Source organism: Delphinapterus leucas, chromosome 20, assembly GCF_059928025.1.
Source record: "Delphinapterus leucas isolate spDelLeu-1000000601 "Yukka" chromosome 20, BTC_Dleu_Yukka2, whole genome shotgun sequence".
Lineage (NCBI taxonomy): Eukaryota > Metazoa > Chordata > Mammalia > Artiodactyla > Monodontidae > Delphinapterus > Delphinapterus leucas.
This window is the reverse complement of record NC_143148.1, coordinates 6,963,682-6,989,988: the sequence shown is the minus strand read 5'-3', so window position 1 is coordinate 6,989,988 and position 26,307 is coordinate 6,963,682. Positions and strand designations below refer to the sequence as shown.

At 52.9% G+C, this 26,307-nt stretch overlaps 1 protein-coding gene across 1 annotated transcript in view; it reads left to right on the top strand.

Moving 5' to 3' along the window:
• Positions 1–3,822: 3,822 nt before the first annotated feature.
• MYH14 (myosin heavy chain 14) overlaps positions 3,823–26,307 on the top strand; it is a 90,743-nt gene continuing 68,258 nt past the window's right edge. The window contains exons 1-10 of the mRNA XM_022586090.3: positions 3,823–3,867; positions 8,949–9,359; positions 14,093–14,249; positions 17,306–17,333; positions 17,461–17,563; positions 18,254–18,277; positions 19,836–19,928; positions 20,299–20,362; positions 22,993–23,091; positions 24,048–24,188. Coding sequence (XP_022441798.2) covers positions 8,952–9,359; positions 14,093–14,249; positions 17,306–17,333; positions 17,461–17,563; positions 18,254–18,277; positions 19,836–19,928; positions 20,299–20,362; positions 22,993–23,091; positions 24,048–24,188 — 1,117 coding nt within the window. The 5' untranslated portion in view covers positions 3,823–3,867; positions 8,949–8,951. The remainder of the gene's footprint in view (positions 3,868–8,948; positions 9,360–14,092; positions 14,250–17,305; positions 17,334–17,460; positions 17,564–18,253; positions 18,278–19,835; positions 19,929–20,298; positions 20,363–22,992; positions 23,092–24,047; positions 24,189–26,307) is intronic.

The window sequence follows — 26,307 nt, the reverse complement described above, 5'->3', positions numbered from 1 at the left end:
CCTTAACCCCTGCCAGGCATGGAAACTGCTCCCCCATTTTTTTCGCACTTAAAAAATCCCCCTAACCCTCTTCCATAGAGAAGCCCCCTCCCTGACTCTCCTGTCTCCTCCCGTCTCAGCTCCAACGTTTCGTTTCTGTACATGAACTTAGCTCCCTGCTATTTTTCCCCCCACACTTGCGCTGCCCATTACTAAGATCCTGCATAACAAGGTAGTTATGAGTTACGAATAATGGGGCTGTTTCAGCTGGAAGGAATCCCGCTGGGAACTGAGAAAGCTCCCACACTCCTATTTCCCTTTCTTCTTATACACATTTATCCCAGTATTCTATCCATCCCCATTTTCCGAGTTCCCTCTCTACTGCAGTTTATCCTGCACCCTCGGGACCCAGAGAGGAATCAGACCTGGTCCCTCATAGCCAAGGACTCACAATTTAGTGGAGACAATCCCAGTGCCTGGGGTGAAGAGGTGGATGCATGGTGGGGATGCCTTGACCGTCAAGGGAATGAGTTTGAAGTTTTATCCTGAGGACCCTGTCTGGCAGACTTGGATGGAGGCCAGATGGAGGGCTCTGAGGCAGCAAAGTGTCTCCTTCTGACCTGGTTTCCTGGGTCTCGGCTACATTCTGGTGGTTTCACATAGGGATCCACAACGCAATCTCCGGGGCCAGACTGCTTGGGTTCAAATCCAAGCTCTCATGCTTTCTAGCTGTGCAGTCTTGGGCAGTTTTCCCTCAGTGTCCTCACCTATAAAATGAGTATGACGCCGGTACCTACCATTTAGAGTTATTGGGAGGATTATGGGACTTAATACATATAAAGAGCTTAGAACTGGGCCTGGCACACAGTAGGCACTCAGTAAATACCAGCAACTATTAATGTGCTTAGTACAGGCATCCAGCTCATAGAAAACCCTCAGCAAAAGGAAGCTCAGTATTATCCTTTGGTGAGGTCATCAGTTACCCATATAGATCTCCAGTTTAGACCCTCGGTGGGAAGGATGACATCACTAGTTGCCAGGTAGATTTAATCCCAGAGGTTGCTGATGACATCACCAGTCACAAGGCAGGAAATGGTTAGAATGTGCATGCCCGAGGCTTCCTTCCTGTTTGAACTTCTGTTGTGTCCCAGGCCACACTCTTCCCTGGGGCACATGAGATTTTCATCTATTTGAGCCCAGTTTTCTATCAATCAAATGCAGATAATAAAAGTATCAATCTCGTAGGATTGTTGAGAGAATCCAATGAGTTAAATACATACGAAGGGCACAATGTCAAGCACACAGTAGGCACTCAATAAACAGCAGCTCCTGTTAGCCTCACGGCAGGAGGCTTCCATGGCGGACACTCGGGCCAGAGTAACAGGTGCTCTCCTCTCTGTCTTGGTTAACAGCACAGACTCAGGAGTCTGACCTACTGCAGTCTGAGCCCAGATCTGCCATCAGGAGCAGGTGGGAGACCCTGGGCACATTGCGGGACTGTAAAGTGAGGTAATGACAGTGCCAACTCATAGGACTGGCATGAGGAGGCATTGACATGAGGGTCATGTTCCCAGCACACAGTCAAGCTTCATACCTGTGAGCTGTGTTATCACTGAGGATGTCCTTGGAAAGGTCCTCCCCTCCTTGGAACTCAGTTTCCCTGTCTGCAAAGAAATGGGCAGTGGCCATGGCAATCTCAAAGCTTCTTGCCTACAAGGACTCACCTTTGCCATTGCTGAGCAAATGCGTTGGGAGTTGGATGCTCTCACTTCTGTCTGCTCTCAGACCAACTCCAGCTCTCTCCTTCTGTCTCTTCATTTCCCATCTCTTACCTGTCTATTTTTCCCTTTCTCTGGCATCTTTCCCTTGCTCTGGACTTTCTCTCTCTTGTTTCTCTCCTGCATGCTCTCAGCAGGCCATTTGTAGAGCAATAAATAACAACAGTAAGCATAATCATAATTTGTTTATTTAGTCTTTCCCCGAGGCCAGGACTGCTCTAAGCTCTTTGCATGTATTAACTCATTTAATTCACACAATACAAGGACTTGTTACTATTGATTCAACAAACACGTATTGAGCGCCTACTGTGTGCCAGGCCCAGAGGAGCCAGCATGCAGCCAAACAAAGATCCTCATCCTTGTGGGGCTTACGTTCTAGTGGGGAGACAGAAGATAAACAGGTAAACAAGTAGAAAAAAAACAACCACCAAACAAACCTCTACTAGTGCTATGAGGAAAAAAAAACAAAGCAAAGTCAAAGGGAGAGAGAGTGATGAGGGGAAATGTTTTCTACAGAATGGTTAGGAAACACCTGCTGAAGGAGGTGACATTGGATCTGACCTGATGACGTGAGAGGGAGGCAGCCATGCGAAACCTGGGGGAAGAAAGATTCCTGGTGAAAGGAACAGCCAGTGCAAAGGCTCTGAGGCAGCACCATGCCTGGGGAGTGTTTGAGGAATTGAGGAACAGCCAGAAGGCCTGTATCACTGGAGCTGAATGAAGGGAAAACAGTATCACACGGGGCCCCTGGGGACCACATCATGCAGGGCTTTGTGGGCCATAGTGAGGACTTTCGCTTTTACTCTGAGAAGGAGCCATGAAAGGTTTGGAGCAGAGGAGGGGCACAATCTGAATAAAGTCTGACAGGATCCCATGGGCAATAGGCTGTGGGGGGAGGGGGAGAGGGAGGTGAAGGTAGAGCCAGAGAGACCATCCTCCCCATTTTACAGATGCAGAAATAAATGGACCCTCACAAAAGGCCAGCAAAGCGGGCTCAAGCCCACACAGCTGTTGAGCAGCAGAGCCAGGTTGGCAGGCTGGCTGGGACTTGAGTCCCAAGCAGCCACCCCCACTGCCAGCCCAGAGGCTCACTCCTCCTGGAGCCTCAATGTACACCTGTAAACTGGGGACACAGCTCAGTGGTGCAGGGCTCTCCAGCGACATGCTAGCTTCGGACATGGACACCACCTCGGGGTTCAGTGGAGCCTTCACTCTGTGACCTTGGGAAGGTGCCTACCTCTCCCGAGCTTCAGTTTTTCCATCTGTAATTTGGGAAGCATTAACTAACGTCTGGGTGTAGCCTTGTGGTTAAGAGCGCAAGTTCTAGCGTCAGATTTGGCGGGATCTGAGTCCTTGCTCTGCCACTTGCCAGCTCCATGACTTTCCGCAATTAAACACCTTCTTTCTAAGCTTCGGTTTATCTCACCTGGAAGATGAAGCTCTTAACAGCACCAATTCCAAGAGGTAGTTGTAAGGATTAAATGAGATCATGCAGGTAAAGCGCTTAGCACAGCTCCTGGCATACATCGGGCACTCAATAAATGATCATTATTATTATTGACAGTAATGCCCACACCTCTGGGTGGGTGAGAGCCTGGGAGAGTGCCTGGTGGTACGCGGTCGGCGTTCGACAAAAGTGAATTCTCTCTCCCTTCCTTCATGCCCGCCGGCTCCCGGGGGACCCAGGCATTCCGGCCTCCGGCCGCCCCCCCCCACGCCGACCCTTACAAAGGCCCTCATTCATGCCTCGTGCACAAAGCGGCCCATTCACCCGGGTCCCTTGGGCTTCCCGCCCCTGGCCGCCCCCCGAGTCTCGCCATTGGTCTCACCCCTTGCCTGTCAGACTTTGGGTCCCGCCTATGACCGCGCCGCCTAGCTCCACGCTCCGGCGCCGTTCTTTTCCCACGGCTGGCACACTCCGGCAACTTCTGATTGGCCCCGCCCGCCAGCCGCTCCTCTTGATTGGCGGGAGCGTCCCTCGTGGGCGGGTCCATAGCTTGTCGCAGCGGGCGCCGATTGGCCCCTGCTGCGCTTGTGTGGGCGGGGCTTTCCTGACTGGCCCGCCTCTCTTTCTCCCCAGGCCGAAGCCTCTGGACGGCCCTGGAAGCCGGTGAGTGCCCGGGGCCAAATGCCCGCCTGAGGCGGCGAAGTGGGACTGGGCCCGGGGAGGCTGGAGCTTCGGGGCTCCGGTCGGGGCTCCGGAGGCCGGTGCGAGCTGCGGGGGAGGGGCGGTGACGCGGACAGTCACCTCGGGCGAGCAGCCGGACGGCAGCGGGGGTCGAAGGGAGGGGGGTGGGGCGGGGCGCCTACACTCCCCCAACTCGAGCTCCTACTATGTGCGAGGCCGGGTCGGGGTCCTCGCCGGAGCCCCAGGCCTACTCCGCAGAAGGGGAAACTGAGGCTCGCTTTGGGACCTTGGACGCTTTAATACCTTAGTCATTGCCTTCAATCCCCCACTCCCAGATGACAGTGTCTCTATTTTCACGTGTAAAAATTGCGGACCAGAGACAGGGATCATCATGACTGGCGGAACAGAGGGGTGGGGAAGGACATCTTTGAGCCCCCACGGTGTACTTGGGTGCTTTTATTTTTATAACTAAATAATTACCTTTAATTATATTAACTCGAGATGGGTTATATTGCACCCATTTTACAGGGAGGGTAAAACAGGCTGGACAGAGGCGGTGACTGCAGGGGGACAGGGTTGAGAACAACACTTCAGAGACCAACTGTGTGCTGGGTTCCTTTACCTTTTTAATCCCACAGTAGTCCCCCAAGGAAGGCTGTAGTCTCTAATAGATGGGGAAGCAGGTTGAGGGAATTACCAGTTGGGAGGAGGAAATTGACATCTTTGAGGACACGTTGCTCTCAAATCCCCTCTTTAGAATGACAGAAAATGGTCTGGGCTTGAATCCCATTTCTCCCTTTTACTGACCGTATGACCTTGAGCAGTTTACTTCGTTCACCTCTCCATGCCTCAGTTTCCCCATCAGAGAAGTGGAGATTCTGACTGTCCCTATCTTACTGGTTTTTGAGATCATTCTATGAATTTGGACAGCTGTTCTAAAAGCAGGAAAACACCCGGCACATAGTAGGTGCGCTTACCACTATTTAGTCCTCAATTCACCCCTGAGAGAAGTGAACTGAAGCTCCAGAACCTAGAAAAACATTTTGTCGTCTTCTTTGCTACTCCTAGTGCTTTCTGTGGATTGTGTGGTCCCATTTCCAGGGTCGGGGAAACTGAAGTTCAGCGAGATTAAATGACGTCGTGAGGCATTACTTGTTTAAGCGCTGGGCTGGGCACTTTCTCCCACATCGGCTTATTCATTTCATTGGCCTCAATTCGCGGAGAGGAAAGCCGATGCCCAGGAAGCTTGAGCGGGATTTGAACCCCCGGAGTCCTCAGCCCCCTCTGACGCGGGTCCTTGACCTTTGCTCTCCAGAAGAAGGAGGGGCCCCTGGCGCTGCTGCTGCCGCCGCTGCCGCCCACCTGGCAACAGGCTTATCCCCGCCTCCCGCCGTCCCCCTGTCTAGAGCCTTGCAACTCCAGGACCCGCCCCCTTCCCAAGCCGGGCAGGTGCTGGGTGACATCAGAGCCGGGCTCCCTCCCGGTGACGTGACGTGGCCCCGCCCCGCGCTGGACCGCGGAGGTAGCCGCACCTGAGAGCTCGGAAGAGGACTTGGGTTCCCGTGCCTCCTCCCCATCTTCCCGCTTCCTGTACCAAGCCGGCGCCCCCCAGGTAGCCCCGAGGATCCGCGGGTTGAGGGGACAGCTACACGGGCACTTGGGTCTCAGGGAGATGGGGGTTGGGTGCTGAGATTCCGAGATCTGAGGAGAGGGGCTGGGGGTCAGGAATCCCAGGTCCGATTAAGGACTGCTCTGGGAGTCTGGGCTCCTAGGTCTGGAGGGAGGAAGGCACTGGTGCCAGGACTCTGTGTCTGGGAGCCTGAATTTGTGGGTCTTGAAGGAGGAAGGGGCTGGGCACCTGGACTCCTGGGTCTGGGGGCCCAGATTTCCGAGTCTGGGGGCAGAGCAGACCCCTGAATCCTAGCACTAGACTGAGGTCAGAGGGCCAGATTGCAAGGGCCCCAGCCCCTGCCCCAGGGGCGATCCCTGGCTCCTTTTCCTTTCCAGCCCAGCAGTCTCTGCCCCTCCCAGGGCAGGTGCCTTCACCTGCGCTGGTGACAGAAATGAGCCCTGGCAAAGGTGTTCCTGCAGGCTAGGGAGGGTGGGGCTGCCAAAGGGGCAGGCCCACCTCATCAGAGCTGTTATCAGCCCTCAGAATCTGGATGTCCCAGGCGTCTTCAGCTCTAGCCCGCCTGCAGTAAGGTGAGGGGGCTCGGACTCATGGGTCCAAGGGAGGAGGGACTGGGGGCCCAGATTCCTGGCTCTAGGGAGGGGAAGCATAGGGCTGGGTGATTGCAAAAAACTCCCAAACCCTTCCTGGTCAAAGGCCGCAGGCTGGAGAGGAAGTGGGTGGGGTGAGGGTGGGGGTAAAGTCCCAGGGATGGGCCTTGGCTATGAATGGATCAGGGCTGCTGGCTGTGAATGGATCAGGGCCGTACAGGAGGCCTGGGGTGAGCCTGGGCAACTTGGGGCCTGGGAAGTGGAGAAATGGTATCCAACGGTGGGAGAAGCCTGCTGTTGGAGTGCAGGGGCCTTGGGTTTGAGTCCCGAGAGCATCAGGACCAAATGAGAGCATCAGGGCCAAACGTCACGGGGTGGGCTGGGGGCCTGGGACTGCTGGTGGTGAGGAGAGGGTCTGGGGGGAAGAGGGACATGTGGCCTGGAGCTGAGTTTCTGGGTGAGGGAAAGACAAGAGCCTGATGGGACCAGATTTAGGGATGCCCCAAGAGGAGCTGGGTGTTTGGAGGGACTTCTCCAGGCATATGTCGGAGGTTGGGGGGGCCTGGAGGGCAGAGGCAGAGGCACCGAGGTGGGAGAGACAGAACATTGGGGGGTTCCTATGACAGGGGTGGCGGTGGCCAGGCAGGGGTGGCCGTTTGAGGAGAGAATAGAGGCCAACTTTTTTCCTGACCTGTGCTTAGACTGCTGTAGAATTGCCGTGGTCTGTTCACTACTGGTCTGCGGCCCCTTTAAGGGCGGGGAGGGGTCTAGCACAGGCTGGCTCCCCCAGTGCCTCTGCTGTCAGCTCACAGCTCATCTTGGGTTCTGACTGTCTGAGACTAGAACTGTCCGAGGCTAGATCACCCCCAGACCAGGAGCTCCTCAAAGCAGGGCCCTGTCTGACTCATCTCTGGGTCTCCAGACTCACTCTTGGCAGAGCCTGGTACTTGAACAGCCTCAGGGAATGTTGAGTGAATGCAGAAGTGAATGAATGGGGCCAGTCTCCCCATTATAAAGAGAAGGAAGTCAGGTCACAGGGAAGGAAGCCATTAACCAAGGGATGAGATTCAGGTCTGTTCTGGGGTACACCAGAGGTGGTCAGGGAACCTGAGTTACAGAAATCAGATTGACACCCTCCTAGGGCTCACATCTATGAGATCAAGGTCCTCATCACAACACAATCTGACCCCTTTGGTCCCTAATCTTACCTTACCTACCGCCCTCTCTGCCTGGATCACCTGGCACCAGCCACACTGGCCTCTCACAGTGCCACAGACATACAGGCACACACCTGCCCCAGGGCCTTTGCACGGAGCTATTCTCCCAGCCTGGAATGCTTTTCCTCCTGACGTTCCCATGGCTTGCTTCCTTCATCTCCCTCAGATCTTTATTCTGATGCCACATCAAAGAGGCTTTCCCTGGCCACCCCAATTAAAACTTCAGCTCCCCTCAACCCCTAACATCTCCTGTTCCCTGTTTCATTTTTCTACTTGGCATGTATCATCATTTAACGTACTATATAATTTACTTATTTATCTTTGAATCCATCTCCTGGGATTAGAGCAGTGCGAACTCGTACAAACACAATGCAAGCCAAATGTGTAATTTAAAAATTTCTAGCCACTTTCAAAATAAAAATGTAAAAAGGAACAAGTGACATGAATGTTAATGATGTATTTTATTTAACCCAATACATCCAAAATATTATCAGTGCAATATGTCATCCAATGTAAAAAACACGAATGAGCTTTCTGTTGTACTGTCTTTGAAACTGGGTGTGTGTCTTATGCTCAGAACCCACCTCAGTTTGGATTCTCCGTTTCAACCTTCCAGTAGCCACACAGGGCCATGGCTCCCGAAATAGCCAGAGCAGGGCTAGAATGTAAACACCTTAGGAAGGCAGGGATCTTTTTCTGGCTGGTCTTTGGCTATATGGCTGATGCCTTGAATAGTGCCTGGCTCACAGCTTGGCTTATTAGAGAATTAATTCTTAAAAATCTGTTTTATTGAAGTATAGTTGGTTTACAATGTGGTGTTAATTTCTGCTGTACAGCAAAGTGACTCAGTTATACAGATATACATTCTTTTTCCTATTCTTTTCCATTAGGGTTTATCACAGGATATTGCATATGTGTCCCTGTGCTCTACAGTAGGACCTTGTGGTTTATCCATTCTATATATAATAGTTGGCATCTGCTAATCCCAAACTCCCAATCCTTCCCTCCCTCATCCCCCACCCCTTGGCAACCACAAATCTGTACTCTATGTCTGTGAATCTGTTTCAGTTTCGTGGATAAGTTTGTTTGTGTCATGTTTTAGATTCCACATATAAACGATATCATAATATTTGTCTTTGTCTGACTTACTTCACTTAGTATGATAATCTCTAGGTCCATCCATGTTGCTGCCAATGGCATTAGTTCATTCTTTTTTTAATGGCTGAGGAGCATTCCACTGTATATATGTACCACATCTTTGTCCATTCATCTGTTGATGAACATTTAGGTTGTTATTAAAGAATTATTGAATCAGGGATTCCCTGGGGGTCCAGTGGTTGTGACTTGGAGCTTTCATTGCTGTGGCCAGGGTTCAATCCTTCGTCAGGGAATTAAGATCCAACAAGCCACGTAGTGTGGCCACACACACACAAACAGAATTATTTAATGAATGAATGGATAGAGAGGTGAATGGGTGGAATGAGTAAAGGAAGATCTGTGGATCTATTTTGCAGACGTGTAAATCGAGGTCTGGTGGAGAAAGGCAGTGGCGACTGCCTGGGGGATCTGGGGTGGGGATGGAGCCCCCCCCTTCCCTGAACCTCGCCCTCTGCTCTCTCCCTGCAGACCATGGCAGCAGTGACCGTGTCGGTGCCCGGGCGGAAGGCACCCCCCAGGCCTGGCCCAGTGCCCGAGGCGGCCCAGCCGTTCCTGTTCGCGCCCCGTGGGCCGGGCGTGGGGAGTGTGCCCGGGGGCTCGGCCATGTCCCCGCAGGTGGAGTGGACGGCACGGCGCCTGGTGTGGGTGCCTTCGGAGTTGCACGGCTTCGAGGCGGCGGCCCTGCGGGACGAGGGCGAGGAGGAAGCCGAGGTGGAGCTGGCGGAGAGTGGGCGGCGGCTGCGGCTGCCGCGGGACCAGATCCAGCGCATGAACCCACCCAAGTTCAGCAAGGCCGAGGACATGGCTGAGCTGACCTGCCTCAATGAGGCCTCCGTGCTGCACAACCTCCGCGAGCGATACTACTCCGGCCTCATCTATGTGAGTGGCCTCCTTCCCCGGGAGGGCATTGCCCGGGGTGCGGGGTCTGGGTGTCAGCACCACAACTTGAACCAACCTGAGGCTATGTATAATCTTTATCCCATGTCGTATGACCCTGCCTACGCTTACGTGCCAAATGATAAACTATTGCATAAAGAGTGCCTCCGACCCCACTGGGGGCGTCCTGTAATATTATAGGGTAGATGCTCCTTATTATTTTCCTTAAGTTAAAAAAATTCTGAATCCTCAAATATAACACATCCAAAGGTTTTGAGAAAGGGATATGGATCTGTAGTGATAATTAATGGGAGCCACTGAGTATGGAAAACTGCATGCCTGGCTCTGTGCATTTGTTTCCTTTCATCTTACAAATAGTAGAGTGTTTTATACCTGAAAGGAAACTGAGGCCCAGAGAGATTTAATAACAATAAAAACTAAAGTTTATTAAGCATGTACCAGGCACTCTAAAATATATCGTTTCAATACATTTGCACAATTATAAAGCATTTTGTCCCCATTTTACGGATAAAGAAACTGAGGCACAGAAAGGTCAAGTTCCTTGACCAAGGTCACCCAGTTGGACTTGGCAGACGTGGGTAGTCTGGCTCCAGGCCCCACCGCTTTGCTATGATGCCTCTTAGGGTTAAGACGGGATTGATGATAGTGAGGTTGACTATGGTCTAGTCTCTGTTAAGCATTCACTGTCTCACATTAAAAGCAAACAGGTGGAGTAGGGCAGCAGTTCTTAACTCTGCCTTCACGTTAGAATCAGGTTAGGAATGTTTTTTAAATACCGACACTCAAGCCCCGCCTCACCCCATTTAAATCAGGCTCTCTGAGGGTGTGACTGGTCTTTTTAAAAAGCTTCCAGGGTGGTTCTAAGGGACAGCCAAAGCGTTATTCAGAGCAAACAGGATTAGAGAGAGTGACAAGGAATGTGGACAATAGTAATGAGAAATAATGATCATGGGTGGCTAGCAAATATTTATCAAGCACTTGTGATGTGCCAAGTACTGTACTAAGTGCTTCCTGTGGGTTATCAGCTCACTTCTGGGGCGGAGCTTGTCCTTATCACCTGATGTTTCAGGAATGTTAAGTGACTTGGGTCCCAGGTCACATGGACATGAAGGATTTGAACCCAGGCAGCTGGCCCCAGAGTTGTGCTCCAAACACTAGCTTAGAGTGCTCACTTAGAGCCTCACTACCTTACTCATTTCAAGTGACCGCACAAGAAAAACTACAAAATACCTCGCTAAAACCCTAAAAGGAAAAGTGCTGGTTTTATATTTTTTTAAAAACCACAAAACTTTAATGAGAGTAATAAAAGAATATTTCAATAAATGATGAGATGTATCAAAAAATAAAGATAAATAAACTGGCCCCAGTATCCATCCCATTAAGGGTCACAAGCACAAGGTTAGAATATTTTTTATGAAATCTGATTCCTGTTTGGGGAGGAGACTGAGGTTGTGAGAGGGACAGTGGCTGGCTCAGGGACCCTCAGCTTTTGGTGGCAGGGGTGGGATTTGAACTGAGGGCTGTCTGGCCCTGGATGGAGGTGGCAGCTTCTCCAGGCTGTACTGGGCCCTTATGATTCCTCACTAACCTTTGCGAGTCCTGGGAAAGAGACCTCTGTCTAGGCCACTCCCCTGGACCTCACCAAAGACAGGGGATCAGAGGGGCACCCAAAACACTGAGCCACCCTTTTCCTGTTAATAAACACTCTGAACTCTCACGGCAACTTTGTAAGGTATCTCCTATCATCCCCATTGTGCAGCTGGGGACACTGAGCCTCAGAGAGGGGCCAGGATTTGGACAAAGCCCCACCAGCTACAAACCAGCTTAACTGGGATTTGAACCCAGGCCTTCTGACTGCAGACCCTACATCCTATCCACTGCATTAGGAAGATTATTGGGAAAGTTCAGGGGAAAAAATGGTAAGGCCTGAGCTAAGGCTATGGCCCAAGAGCCAGAGAATTGGGACCTGACAAATGAAAGTGAGATAGAAGATTCCAGAAGCCCAGACAGGAAGCAAATAGGGCCTTAACAATAATTATTAGCAATTAGTGAGGGCCTGCTTTCTCCATCAGGAGCTCTTCTAAACTTCTTTCCAATATGATCTGTTGACCCCCTCTCCACGTAAGGCTGTGAGGTAGGGGTTATCACCTCCTTGGTCCACGACTTGGAGAGGAGAAGCCATTAGCCCAGGAGTAGCTAACAGCTAACATATTAAACACACACAGGGAGCTCCCTGGAGGTCCAGTGGTTAAGGCTGCAGCGGCAGTGCAGGTTTGATCCCTGGTCGGAGAACTAAAATCCTCACGTGCCGCGCGGCCAATAAATACACAAACAAACAAATAAATAAATATGCGTGCACAGGGCTCCAGGGCCCACGCTGAGCCCTGTACTTGCAACGGGAACTTGTGGATGGCTCCCAGCAGCCCTCTGTGTAAGCGCTGTTCCCGTCCCTGTGTGATGAGAAAATGGGACCCAGAAAAGTTAAGGTGCTTGCTCAGGCCACGCAGCTAGAAGATTCGATTCAAACTCCACCTTGTTCGTTCTTGGGCCCTGCTTAATAAATACTAACTGGCCAACTGGTGATGGGGAAGACAGCGCTTCCCAGTGCAAGGAGTGGGGGGCGTCCGGGGTTCTAGAAACCCAGTTTCTGTCACTAATAGGCTATTTGGCCTTGAGTGGCTCAAGGTCTCGGTCCCTTCACTGGGATGCTCAGGGCAGGAAGGGAACCCATCTGCTGAACACTGGCCATGTTCTCTGCTCCGTGAGGCACTGGAAGATGCATGGTGGCGTGCCACTCTCAGAATCCTTCTAGACTGTGTGTGTGTGTGTTACAGCTCCATTTTACCAGGACTGGCAACGGAGGCTCAGAGAGGGCGAGCCCCTTGTGCTAAGTCACACAGGGCTCAAAACCCAGGATGACGTGGCATCCGAGTCTGAGTGAACTCTTAGCTTTCCAGTGGGATGGGAACGTGAGCGTCTTGGGACCCATGGCTGGAGTGCCTTTTATGGGGCCCCGCCTTGGGCTGGCTGGTTTTTATTCATTATCATCCTTAATCCCCACAGCCTCTGTAATGAGACGGGGAGGGTTTCTCAGGGAGAAAACCGAGACTGTGGGGAGAGCCACGGGGCTGAGGAGAGGGGGAGGCAGGGAGTTGCACCTGGTGGGTCTGCCTTCAGAGCTCCGAGGGCTGGAGCAGCTACCCCAGACCCTTCCAGCCAGGTTTTCCGCAGCTGTGCCCCGGCCACTCAGGTGTCCCCGACCCTCTCTAGGCACAGCAGCCTCTGCCCTTTGCCCCCTGGCCTTGGCAGCCAGCTCAGGTTCCATCTGGGGTGTCGCCCTGGCCACAAGGTATGGTTGGCAGGAGGGGGCTGAGATGGGGAGTGCCACGGGTCGGGAAGGCTCCTCTGTCAGCCAGGAGTGGGGGCCTGGGCGCCAGCAGCCATGAGATACCCTCCCTGGGAATGTGGTCCGGCCGCCCTGCCCTCGAGAGCTCCTGGGAGCTGCTGGCAGGGAGGGCAGACACCCAGCAAACCGGTTGTTCCACCCACCCTCCCATCCTTAAAAGCTTGGCACCTGGGAGCCGGGCAGCCTGTGGTGGCCACACCCTCGCTCTGCTTGAGAAGCTCTAGCCATCTGGGAGCTTAAAGCAGTTCTGCTACCAACCAACAAGTAACCGGCTAGCCATTCAACTAGCTAAGTAGCTAACTAGCTGGCTAAGTAGCTAACTGGTTTCATAGTTAACTAGCTAAGCCCCTAAGCAGCTAACTCTCTGCTGGATTAGCTAGCTTAGTCCAGCTAACTTAGCTCGTTAGCTCTCTGGGTTGGTTTAGCTAGGTGATCAGCTAGCCCTCTAGCTGTCTAACTGCCTCTATCCATCCTAAGTGCGTCTTGTCTACCCGAGGCTCTGTCCGAGCTGGAACAGTTCTTAAACCGTTACAGGGTCCTGCACTCAGGCCCAACAGCTGTGTGGACAAATTCAGGGTGTCCATGAACTTGGATGCAAAAAAAAAAAAAAAAAAAAAAATCACATCTTTATTTTCACTCACCTTGAGAACCTGTTTAGCATTTCCTCCAATAGGAAGGAACCACCAAGACGGTCGTGGCAGCAGGTCCTGTGAGTCTGTTGTGAACAGAAACTGCAGACATGCTCTTGTTGCGTTTCAGCTGCTGCACATACTGGGAGCACCCTTCCAGAAATATTCTGTGTATTCAAGCAAATTCATAAAAATATTCTTCTTGTACCCCTTTCAGTGCAAACAGTTCTTACCTTGTCTCCTTTCCATGATAATGTTTTGGAGATAGTTTTCTACCTGTATACAGTACACCAGAAGCATCATAGGAATCCATTGTATGACCGAGCATCCAGATTGTCTCCAGTCTGTCGCTGTTTTAAAAATGATGCTACAGATGAACTTGCACATGGTCCTTTCACGCATGTGCGAGTCCAAGCAGTGACCGGGCTACAGAGCCTACATTCTCTCTCTGTGTGTGAATCCTCAGCACCTTTGTGCAGTTTGGAAAGCTTCTTTTCAACCATCAGCCTGAAACTGTAACAACTGTTCAAATCTACATTGTCATGGTGTGAATGGCAGCCCCTTTGCCAGATGTCCTTGTGCAGTGCACAACCTGCCCAGCTGTACACGGCAGCCCCATGCCACCCTCTGGGCCACAGGCAGGCAGCTAGCTGAGGCCCTCTCCTTCTTGCCCACTGCAGACCTACTCCGGCCTTTTCTGTGTGGTCATCAACCCGTACAAGCAGCTTCCCATCTATACGGAGGCGATTGTGGAGATGTACCGGGGCAAAAAGCGCCACGAAGTGCCGCCCCACGTGTACGCAGTGACTGAAGGGGCCTACCGAAGCATGCTCCAGGGTGAGTGTGGGGCTTGGGCTGCTGGAGGTGCCTCTTCAGTGGGGACTGGGCTGGGGGTCAGGATCAGATGACAGGTCAAGGATTTCAGACACTGTGAGGCTTCTTTGTGGGGCAGGAGGTAACACCAGTGGAGGGCTGAGTGGGCAAGGCTCTGGGTCCTACCAGACAGGCCCCTTTTTATCTGTCTCTCTGTTCACCCCTTCCCTCAACAAGTCTCATTTGGGACCTCACTGTTGCCAGCTCTTGCAAAAATTCCTCTTGAAACAGTGATTCTTAAGACTGTTCATTCATTCAGCATTTATATTGTTGACATGATCTACATTGTCATGGGTGAATGGCTGCCCCTTAGACGATGGGCAGCATGGGGTCGCTGTGTACATCTGGGCAGGCTGAGCACTGCGCAAGGATGTTCGTCAGAGGGGCTGCCATTCACCCCATGACAATGTCGATCAGTGCTGGCAAAATTCCATAATTCCCATGTAGTATTCATACTACACTCATTAGATATTTATTATGTATGCATACATGCATATATATATATATATATATATATAATAAAATACCTGCAAATACCTGCATTATGCACTCAAACATTTATATATAATGTTTTTATAGTCACATTATAAATTTGTATTTAGTCAGAGGTAACATTTTATTTGGTTATATAATCTAATTTGTTACATATTTTTTATACTAGTTAATATAACAGGAATAAATGTTCAAGAAAATAAGAGTGAGTGCCTACTCTGGGTCAAACACTTTTCAGGGATGAACACATTTAACATCACAGCCACCCTATGGAGGAGGTGTGCTCGTTATCCCTGGTTGCCAGATGGGGAAACTGAGGCATAGAGCAGCACAGTCACTGCCCACCGTCCCACTGGTGGGTCAGTGGCTGAGGTAGGATTCGAACCCAAGGCCCCCAGCTGCAGCTTGCGTGTAGGTCACACTGTATCATGTCCTCGTCCTGGGCTGGGCACTGTTGAGTTTTGACATGTGACCCTCCTGGATTCTAATACCCAACCCCGACTCAGCCTCTTGCTTGCTGTGTAACCCTGGGAAAGTGGCTGTCCCTCTCTGAGCCTCAGTTTCTTTTTTTTTTTTTTTGGCCACACCATGAGGCTTGCAGGATCTTAGCTCCCCGACCAGGGATTGAACGTGGGCCCCAGCAGTGAAAGTGCCGAGTCCTAACCACTGGACCTCCAAGCAATTCCCCCTAAGCTTCAGTTTCCTCGACCTGTAAAATGGAGACAATAAACTCCAACTGAACAGAATGTAATTCATTCAAGAAACTTCAATTTGAGCCTCTACCATATTCCTCCTTGTGCTGAGCATGTGAAAATTCAAAGACATGAGAGCAAGATTCTGGATCCCAGGTTCAGCCCTGGATACAAAACAGGCCACAAAACTGTATTATATACTAGCTGGTATATTAAAAAAACATTGAAGATTCTCTCTGAGTTCTGACTATGGCCCTGTGAGGTAGGGGCTGTTTTGAGCCCCATGTTTCATCTCCGAGATTCTTTTTTTTTTTCTGGCCACGCGGTGCAGCTCGCAGCATCTTAGTTCCCCGACCAGGGACCAAACCCGGGCCCCTGCAGTGAAAGCACCAAGTCCTAACCACTCTGCCCCATTTTTCAGATGGGGAAAGTAAGGCACAGAAGACCTCAGAGACTGATGCAAGGTCACACAGCAAGGCGGGGAGGTGGCTGGGCCTTGAACCCATGTCCATAGGCTCCCAAACCAGGCTGCTAACTCTGAGGCCCTATTGAATGCAGCCCTCTCTCTGGCTAAAAACCACCCAGAGACCTCCTGCCCTCCTTAAAAACCATCCAGACCCTTTAATCGTGGTCTCCAAACCCATCTGCATCATCTCCAGCTCTGCCCCCTCCCCCAGCCTCACCGGCCTCCTTGCTGTCTCTCAAACATCTCCAACTTGGTGCCACCACAGGGCCTTTGCACTGGTTGTGCCCTCTGCCTGGAATGCTTTTTCCCTGCTTCCTCGACCTTTAGGGCTGAGCTGAAACAGCACCTCTTCTGAGACGCCTTCTGGCCCTCGACCCCTCCCCTCAGTCACTTCTTATGACTTCAGGCCAGGGCTTCTCAACCCTGGCTCTGTTGGCGTTGGGGCTGGATGACTCTTTGGAGTGGGGGGTCATCCTGTGCTTCATCGGATATTAAGCAGCATCCCTGGGCTTTACCCCTAAAACTTGTAGGACAACCCTCCCAGGTTGTGACAACCAAAAATGTCTCCAGACATTGCCAACTGTCAAATCTTCATTTTTAGTTTGGGGGGGGGGGTTGTTGTTGTTTTGTTTGTTTGTTTGTTTTGCTGTGCTGCATGGCCTGCGGGGATCTCAGTTCCCAGACCAGGGATTGAACCCAGGCCACGGCAGTGAAAGCCCAGAGTCCTAATCACTAGGCCACCAGGGAACTCCCCTAGTTCATGTGCTTTTATCCCCCACTCAAGCGGATACTCCATGAGGGCAGGGACCTTGCAAATTCCCACTGCCCTCAGTGTCTGACACTTAGTAGGTGGTCAGTGTGCATTTGTTGAAGGGTTGTGTCAAGCCCAGGGCGAGCGCAGGAGGAGATGGTGGTGACTGAGCTGTGCTCTCTGCCCTCAAGTTGGGCAGATGACCCACCAATGGGCCACCAGTCACCATAACTATGATTCTGTGGCCTGTTTTCTATTAGAGGCTGAGCCTGGGGTCCAGGATCTCACTCTCATGTCTTTGAATTTCACACACTCCGCACAAGGCAGCACACGGTAGGGACTCAAATTGAAGTTCGTTGAATGAATCACATTCTGTTCAGTTGGAGTTTGTTGTCTCCATTTTACAGGTGAGGACACAGGCTCAGAGAGGGGTAGCTGCTTTCCCAGGGTCACACAGCAAATGAGAGGTTGAGTTAGGGTTAGGTATTAGAATCCAGGAGGGTCACATGTCAAAATCCAAGCTTTTCCTTAGCCCTTGGGAAGGATTTTGAAAAGAGGGTGGCCAGTGTCTCGCTGGAGAAATCCTCCCAGGTGACACGTCCCTCTCTGTCCCCTACAGATCGTGAGGATCAATCCATTCTCTGCACGTGAGTAATCCTGAAGGACTTCCTGGAGGAAGCGGGGTCCCGGCTGGGAGTGGCTCTGCTTGGAATGGGCGGGGCTTACCTCGGAACATTGCTGACCCTTTTTGTTTCCCTTTGTGCCCCCCCTTAGCGGGGAGTCTGGGGCTGGGAAGACAGAAAACACCAAGAAAGTCATCCAGTACCTCGCCCACGTGGCATCATCGCCAAAGGGCAGGAAGGAGCCGGGTGTCCCGGTAAGTGACCTGCCTTGGGATGTACTCTGGACCCTGCCACCAGCAAGGCCCCCTCCATCTCAGGTTCTGCTTCCCCCCATAGCTAACTCCCTGCCTCCCTCATGGAGGGACACAGTTGTGGGCCTTCTCCTGGCTGCCCATGCCCCCTGCGTCCCTACTGTGTGCCTGATACAGTGCTGGGAGCAGAGGCAGGGTAGACACAAAAATGTGAAGGCCAGTCCTTGGCCTCATTGGCCCTTGGAACAGCACCTGGCACACAGTAGGTGCTTACATTCCAGAGCATCCACTGTGTGTCAGGCCTGTTTAGGTTCTGGCAATGCCCAGGTTTGCTCTGTAAGTGAGCATTTATATAGTGCTAGTCCCTTTGCTTCTATTACTATAACACGCCAGTGAGGTGGGTGTGGTCTTCCTGCGTTAAAGACGGGAAGAGTCACAGCTGGGGTGAATTGGTTGTCCGAGGCCGCACACCCAGGAAGGACCAGCCTGGATTCAAACCCCAGGTGCTGTGGGTAACCCCCGCCCCCCGATGCCACCCCACTCCACATGGCCAGTTTCCCCAGCCCCTCGTCTCTCCGCCTCACCCCACCCGCCACCTGAGACCACCATTTCACCTGTGTGTCTGTCCACGTTCCATGTGCTGTGTCCTGGTCCGTGTCCCGGTCCGTGTCTCGTGTCCTGTGACTTCCCCAGGCCTCCACCGGCACCGTGTCTTATGTGAGTAGTGGGGAATCACCTCGAGTCCTGTCACCCCTCATACCACCTGGGTCACCCCAAACCACAGTCTTCCTGGCAGACAGGGCCCCCTCAGGCACTGATGGTCACCCCTGCCAGGAAGCCACATTGCCACTTATGACAGTCCTGCTGTGTGCACGCCCAGCCCCACACTGTCATTTCATACAACCCTACTGTGTGCACACAGGCCCCCCCCACCCCACTGTTGCTTATGGCAGCCCTACTGCATGCACACACCTAGGGCCCATGCTGGCATTTAGTGTGGTCCTACCGCACGTGTGCAGACCCCAACCACACAGCCCTTTCTGTTAGCCCTACTGTGTCTGTGCAGACTGGCCACAGATCCCAATGTGAAACAACCCAGAGGCCCAAACTACCATTTATTGTTGATCTGCTAACAGAGCCCACAGACACCACGAGTTCACACAACCCACAGACCCACGCTGACAGCTATGGTAGGCGTAATGTGTACTCCCAGCTCAGGCTAGTGTCTGAGGGCTCACAGGGCATTTGAAGAAATAGTTGGTGTCCTTGAGAGCCTGGCTAGGAAAGAGGGGAAGGGGATTGCTGTTGACTGAGCACGTACTATGTTCCTGGCTCTGACAGCGAGGTGGCTGTAGGGAAGTTCAGAATAAGATCCCTACCCGTGGGGGTGGGGGGAGGGATAAACTGGGAGTAGAGGATGAAAAGATGCACATTACCATGTATAAAATAGATAAACACCAAGGATTTACTGTATAGAACAGGGAACTATATTTAATATCTTGTAATGAACTATAATGGATAAGAATCGGAAAAAGAAGAACATAGGTATATACATATATATGTATAACCATATCATTCTGCTGTATACCTGAAACTAACACAATATTATAAATCAACTATACTTCAATTTTAAAAAAAGGTTCCTATCTTAAAAAAAATAAATAAATAAAAAATCCCTACCCATGGATCAGCCCGACTGGGGGAGGAAACTACCAAGCTGCCAAACAGTTTGAAGCACTTTACATAGATGGTATAGGTTTTTCTTTAATTCTACAAGTAATACGTGAGTACATATTCGCTGTAACAACAACAACGATCAGATAAAGTGAAATTCCTCTTTGCTTCTCTCAGTCCTCCTTCCTTGGAGTGTCTTATGCTGTTGACAGTTTGGCATGTATCCTTGCAGGCCTTTCTCTAAATGTTTACTGACGTGTCTATCCTTATAGAAATAGGAGTCCTGTTTTGTGGTGTGCTTTTCCCTCAATTTATTTTTTATTAATGGGATCACACTCCAGGTATTTTCCTGCAACTTGCTTTTTGTTTTGTTTTGTTTCCACTAACAATGTATCCTGGAGATGTTTCCTCAGATGTTTCCTCGTTCCCTTCACAGTAGACTGAAGGGCAAGACCCAGATGCGGGAAAGAGGGCACACACCCGGACACACAAAGGCCCCCCACACACAGACACTCAGCCAGCTGTGACACAGATCCACCCCCCTTACAGCTGGGCCAACCCCCCTCCCCCCACTGACGGGTCATCCCCCGTGCCCCTGCAGGGTGAGCTGGAGCGGCAGCTTCTTCAGGCTAACCCCATCCTGGAGGCCTTTGGCAACGCCAAGACAGTAAAGAATGACAACTCCTCCCGATTTGTGAGTGCTGGGGGAGGGCGGTGCCTGGGCCTGAGTCCGTGAAACAGGAGCTGGGAGCTTAGGAGAATGGTGGAGGGGAGGCAGGATGTATGGGTCTGTTGAAGGAGGAGGGGCCTGGGGGCCGTGGCTCCTAGGTCTGAGGGATGAAGGAGCTGGGGACCTGGGTCCCAAAGAAAGAAGTCAAAGGGGCCTGGACCTTGAATTCCCCTAGGAACTGCCCCCCGAACTGGAACCTCACGATTGGAGTGGGGTTCAGTGGAGGGAGAAAGCAAGAGGCAGCCCTGGCTCTGGGAGGCGTGAGTGTGGGTTGGCGGTGCTCTCTAGGCCCACGGGACCTTTGGCTAAGTCCCTCCACCTGCTTCCCTCGCAGGGCAAATTCATCCGCATCAACTTCGACGTTGCCGGGTACATCGTGGGCGCCAACATCGAGACTTGTATCCTCTCACCACCTGGAGGGGTGCCTGGTGGGGGGACGAGGGGTGGCAGCCAAGGAGAGTGGCTCTTGGGATCTCACCGCTTACGGAAAACAGGTGTCCACATTCGCCGGGAAACCTGGCTCCCTGCAGCTCAGAAACTGTGCCTCAGTTTCCCCCTCTGCAGAAGGGGAAGGATCCTAGAACCTCAGGAAGGGGCAGTGGCAGCATCTCCACATGAAGGGAGGAGGGCAGGGCCTCCCGGAGCTTTTAGGAGAAGGCCAGCCCAGCCTCGCTATGGGGCGGAGGGTCGGCTATGACTTAACCATAAGGGTCGCGAGCGCAGGCAGCAAAAGGGGAAGGCGTGTGGGGCTGAGTAAGGGGGGCAAGCAGCGCCAGCTTCCAGAGGCCTTGCCCCATGGAGTCACACGGGATGTGCTTAATTCCCAGGTGTGCCAACACGTGTGAAATGTTTTCTACCAGGCATGCTCATCAGAGACTCCGTGCCCAGGGTTTTTACTGGGGGCTGATCACATAGGCACCCTCTCCCTGGCACGTACCCAAATTCCGGAGTCCCTGAAGGAAAGCGGGTGTTCAGAAGAAACCATGTTGTTTTGCACAAACAGTTTAGGTGCAGGGAGCCCCTCCTATCAGCCAAGGAAGGCTGGGAACCCTCCCGAAATCCAGATTCCCAGACACCAGCCAGAGGCGGGCCTCGCAAGCCGGCTGACTCAGGCCAGCTGTGTCAAACCTTTCCCACACATGCTCGGTAGGAATTTAAAAGATAAAACCCAGAAGCTCCAAGAGTGCAGAGCATAAGAGAATGAGCGAAGAAATCACACCCACCCGCGTTCGAATCCCAGCTCTGACACTTTGAGGCTCTTGAGCACGTGATTTGACCTCTCCGGGCTTCAGTTTTCCCCTCTGTAGAAGGGGACGGATCGTTGAACCTACTCTGGAAGGGTCTGAAGTGAGGCAGGTTCTTAGCGTGGCCCCTGCCACATCGTAAGCACTCAAGCATGAGCTCTCTGGGAACTCCCTGGCGGCCCAGTGGTTAGGACCCGGCGCTCTCACTGCCGAGGGCCCGGGTTCAGTCCCTGCCTTGTCGGGGAACTAAGATCCCGCAAGCCGTGTGGCACGGAGGAAAAAAAAAAAAAAAAAAAAGAACGAGCTATCATTATTAGGAATGAATGATTAGATTAGCAGTGTCCTTATAATGTTAATATTGTTAATAATTCTTCATTGCAATGTGGTTGATATTCATAACAAATCACATCCCCATCCCCGCTGTATCTAAGCTCACTGCCCTCCCCGGACCCCGCCGGTAATCTGGGGGAGGGTTGAGAAGCAGTGTGTTGGTGAAGGGTTTTTCCTAAGAGGGCTTAGGGAGTAAGGAAACAGGGATCTCTCTGTCAAGGAGCTGGGCCCCGTGGACTCTGCTGTCACCTGGTAACTTCTTCCTTGGGCTCAAGGCCTCATGTCCCCTGCTGCCACCAGCTTCTGATCCCCACAGTTCCTGCGGCCCGTCACCCCTCTGCATCATGGTTCCTGCTCACACAACTTCTTAGAGCTCACGGCTCTCCCTGCCCCATCCATCCTGCCATCCCAGGCCTCCACGGATCCCGGAATCTTCTCTGCCTGCTTCCAAACGCTAACTTTCTCCCATCCACACTCCCCATCCAGTTGGGGCTGCCCCCACCAGGCACGGCTCTCCTTCCTGGCTGTCTCTGCCTCGGGGCCAATGACCAGCCTGTGGTCATTGGTGTTCGCGGGGCAGGTGCCATCCCCGGGGTCAAACAGATGGATCCCGGGCTTGGCCTGACCCCTCACACCAGCATCAGCCTGTCCAACATTTCTTGGGGGTTTACTGCGTGCCTAGCAGTGTCTTGAGGACCCTCCATGTGTTAACTCAGCTCCTCGTCTCTGTAACCCTGTGAGGCAGATGCTGTTATCCCATTTCACAGAAGAGGAAAACGAGGCTCGGGGCTGTCATCACCCAGGGTCTCCCAGGTCGCGCATGCTCCCTTCACCCCACCTTGCCCTGTGGGACCTCCTCCCGTGGGTCCTCCCTGTCTCACCCGAGCAGGTTAGCGCCCCAGGGTTTTGGGTCAATGGTTTGCAGTCCATCTTGGGCGAGGCTCCCCAAGGCAGGTCCTGCATTATGACAGTCGTGCAAAATATGTGCTCGGAGGTCCATGAGTGAAGGACACAGACGGCTACACCAATTATCCGATGTTTTATTTTCCTTTAAGGCGTCTCACCGATTTTCAGTGTGTAAACGTGCCATGTGGCTTTCCCAGAGGGAGAAGCTGAGAGCCCCAGTAGTCATACGGGGAAACTGAGGCTGAGAGGGTCATGACAGCAGGAGGTATTCTTATCCTTGGTAACAAAAAACCAGGCACAGCTCCAGTGTTTGTCACATAGTAACTCATTTACCCCGACAGCACCTCATAGACTCACGGACGCGTGTTAGTATCGGGCCCCTTGCACAGATGAGGAAACTAAGGCTTGAGGCCTTAAGTGACACATGTCCAAAGCCACTGGTCCAGTTAGCGACCAGGTCGCCGGCCGGGGCTATGAGTGACTCCACTGTTCCACGGGATAGCAGGGGGTTCCCCTCCATGTAGCACCTTAACTCACCCCCCACCCAGACCTGCTGGAGAAGTCGAGGGCTATCCGCCAGGCCAAGGACGAATGCAGCTTCCACATCTTCTACCAGCTGCTGGGAGGCGCCGGGGAGCAGCTCAAGGGTTAGTGTCCAATGGCTCCCCACCCCTCCCGCGGGTCTGGGTGGTGGCCGCGTGTGGACCCCCTGGGGCGGAGGACATGGGAGGCACTAACCTTTGTCAAGCACCTGCTTTGTGTCAGGCTCCTGCTGGGTGGTGGATTCTCTCGCCTCCCGGATCCCACCGCCCCTGGTTTCTGCCGCCTCTCGACTCCTGCCACCCCCAGACTCTGCTGCCCTCTGGTTCCCGCTGTCTCCCGGGTCTTGCTCATGCCAGCTACGTGGCCACGTGTCTCCTGCCCACACTCACTTCTCTCCTGAAACTCCGGGGCTCTGCTTACTCCAGCGGGTGCTGTAACAACTCCAGCTTTGCCATCTCGTGGTTCCCGAAGATCGTGGTTTGCGTGGCTTGTAGGCTCCTGCTGCCTCATGGCTCCTGCCTGAGACTCCTTCTGTCTCCTGCTCTGCGCTCCTCCGGCCCTCTGGCTGTGGAAACGCCCCAAGGCTGTCTCGTCTACAGTGGCCCCGCTGCCCTGTGGCTCCCTGTCATTCTGGCTTCTTCCACCCCGTAGCTTGGGCCGCCTCTTGGCCCCTCCGCACCCAGCCTCCTGCTTACGGTGGCTTCCGAACCCTGTGCCATCGACCCCTCCTGTCCCATGGCTTCTGCTAACTCAGGCACCCGCAGCCCTGTTGCTTCTGCCAGTGGGCGGCTCCTGCCTTCTCTGGGCAACTCTGCGACTTGAGGATCATTATGGAAGGAGGGAAGAGGAAAGGTCTAATATGTGCTAAGTACCCACTTCACGCCTGGCCCTTCCCACCAAACCCTTGAAGAATGGATCCCCACTCGTTTGACAGAGGAGGAGACCGAGGTTCCTAGTGGGGAAGTGATGCTCTTCCTGGGGTGGCTATTGAGGAAGCCGGGACTTGAGTCTGACTCTACAGCTCATTCTTGACCTTGGCCTCCCCCCGTTATTCCTACAGCCGACCTCCTCCTGGAGCCGTTCTCCCACTACCGCTTCCTGACCAACGGGCCATCATCCTCTCCTGGCCAGGAGCGTGAGCTCCTCCAGGAGACACTGGAGTCCCTGCGGGTCCTGGGATTCACCCACGAGGAAATCACCTGTGAGTGAGCCATGAGCCCAGAGCCCCCCATGAAGGATGGGGGTGGACACCTGGCCATTCATTGCTTGGTTTGAAAACTAAAACAGGGAACGGAGGAAGGAGGAAGCTTTAAGCAGGGGATCGGGAAGGACACACTGAGATGGTGATGTTTGCGCAAAGGCCTGGAGAGCCGAAGGTGTGAGCATTGGTGCTATCTGGGAAGAGCGGTCTAGGCAGGGGGAAACAGCATGTGCAAAAGCCCTGAGGCAGGAAAGGCGTGGCATGTTTGAGGAATTGAAACTTCTCGAATGGATTCAATTAGTGGGTGACCCAGGGGAGTGGGGAGATGGAGCCACAGAGGCAGGTGGGGTCTCAAATGCCAGTCTGAGGGGCTGGGATTTGTCCTGAGGGCACTGGGGAGCCATGGGAGGGCTGGGAGCCGTGGAGGAGCAGCTCTGGGCCGTGTGGAGGATGGACTGGAGGGCAGGAGGAGGCTGAAGCGAGGGTGCAGGGAAGACCCTGCCCCTGGCCCAGGGTCTTCCTTGGTTGGTCTGGGCTCGGGGGCACTGGGGTGAAATACTCAGCTCATTATCCGTGTTCTGCTGCTTTGCCCCCCACCTTTCTCACCAAACAGTACCTTTTGACAGTAGTTCCGTTGCAGTACTGTATTCGTTTGCCAGGGCTGCCATCACAAAGCACCATAAACCGAGTGCCTTAAACAAGTGAAATTGATCATGTCCCAGGTCTGGAGGCCAGAAGTCCGAGATCGAGGTGTTGGTGGGGTTCGTCGGTCCTGGGAGAATCTGTTGCCTTCCCCTCCCCTAACTTCTTCCTTGTTAGAAACGTCACCTGACCTCCGCCTTCACCTTCATGCGGTGCGCCCGCCTCCCTGCCCAAGCATCTGTATGCAAATCTCCCCTTTTATGGGACACCCGTCATTTTGGATTAGGGGCCACCGCACTCCCGTGTGATCTCATCTTAACTTAAATAATTACAGCTGCAACGACCCAATACCCAAATCAGGTCACATTCTGAGAGGTCCCAGGCATTAGGATTTTAATGTATTTTTGGAGGGAGTAGGGGGACACGATTCAACCCATTACGCACACATAGAGGGGAAAATCTCAGTCTTTTTTCCGGCTACCTGGCATTTCATTGTCTGGATGAATTGTGATTCCTTTCACCAGTCCCGTGGAGACCCTGATTTCTAGTTCTGAGCGGGGCCGGGGCTGGGTCTCATTCTCCTCTGGTCTCTGGGGCTGTGGAAGGCCTCGGGAGCCACTGTGGGCTCCAGGGCCAATAGGGAGGGCTGGAGACCCAGTGCCAGGTTGGCTGTCCACCCAGGCAGCGAACAGGCCAGCGTCCTCAGGCATATTGACACAGGGTCCCAGGCCTCCCTGCTAGATTTCCCAACCACGGGTTGCGTAACTGCCCTGCTCCTCCCTGGGCAACTGACAAACAAATTCAGATGGAGGCCACAGTGGGGGCCTGAGCCCCTCAGGTACCGCCTGCCCTCCTGACACAGGTCACCTCAAGTAACCCTCCTGCCGTGTGGTGGGCGCGGGCAGCAGCTCCAGTGTCTCCAGTCCCGAAACAAAAATTTTGCAGCACCGGCGGCGTGTAGTGACATAATCTGAATATGATCAAAGGTCATCGTGTGAAAACCGAGTCGCCCTGGGCCCCTCTGAGCCCAGTTTTCCACTGTTAAGTTTCCTGCATCTCCTGCCAGAAATATTTCAGACATGTAAGAAAAGACACACATTATTCTCCAGCCCCAGGGCTGATGTTCAGCTCTAATGTTGATCAAAATGTTACCGAATTTCTGAGACTTCCCTGGCGGTCCAGTGGTTAAGACTCTGCGCTTCCACTGCAGGGGGCATGGGTTCAATCCCTGGTGGGAGAAATGAGATCCTGCATGCTGCCCGCCCCCTCCCCCCCCAAAAAAAATGTTACTGTATTTCTCTCCTGATTTAAAAGTTCCTGCGCAGTGGTTGATCCAGATGGGGCCCCACCTCCCTGACCTTCCTCCCAGTACCCGCTCAGAGGCACCAAGTAACAATGAAAACACCTGGCATATCAGGCCCCGCACCCTGGCCTGGGTCCTGGGCGGCACTGGGGTAGAACGCTCAGCTCATCGCCC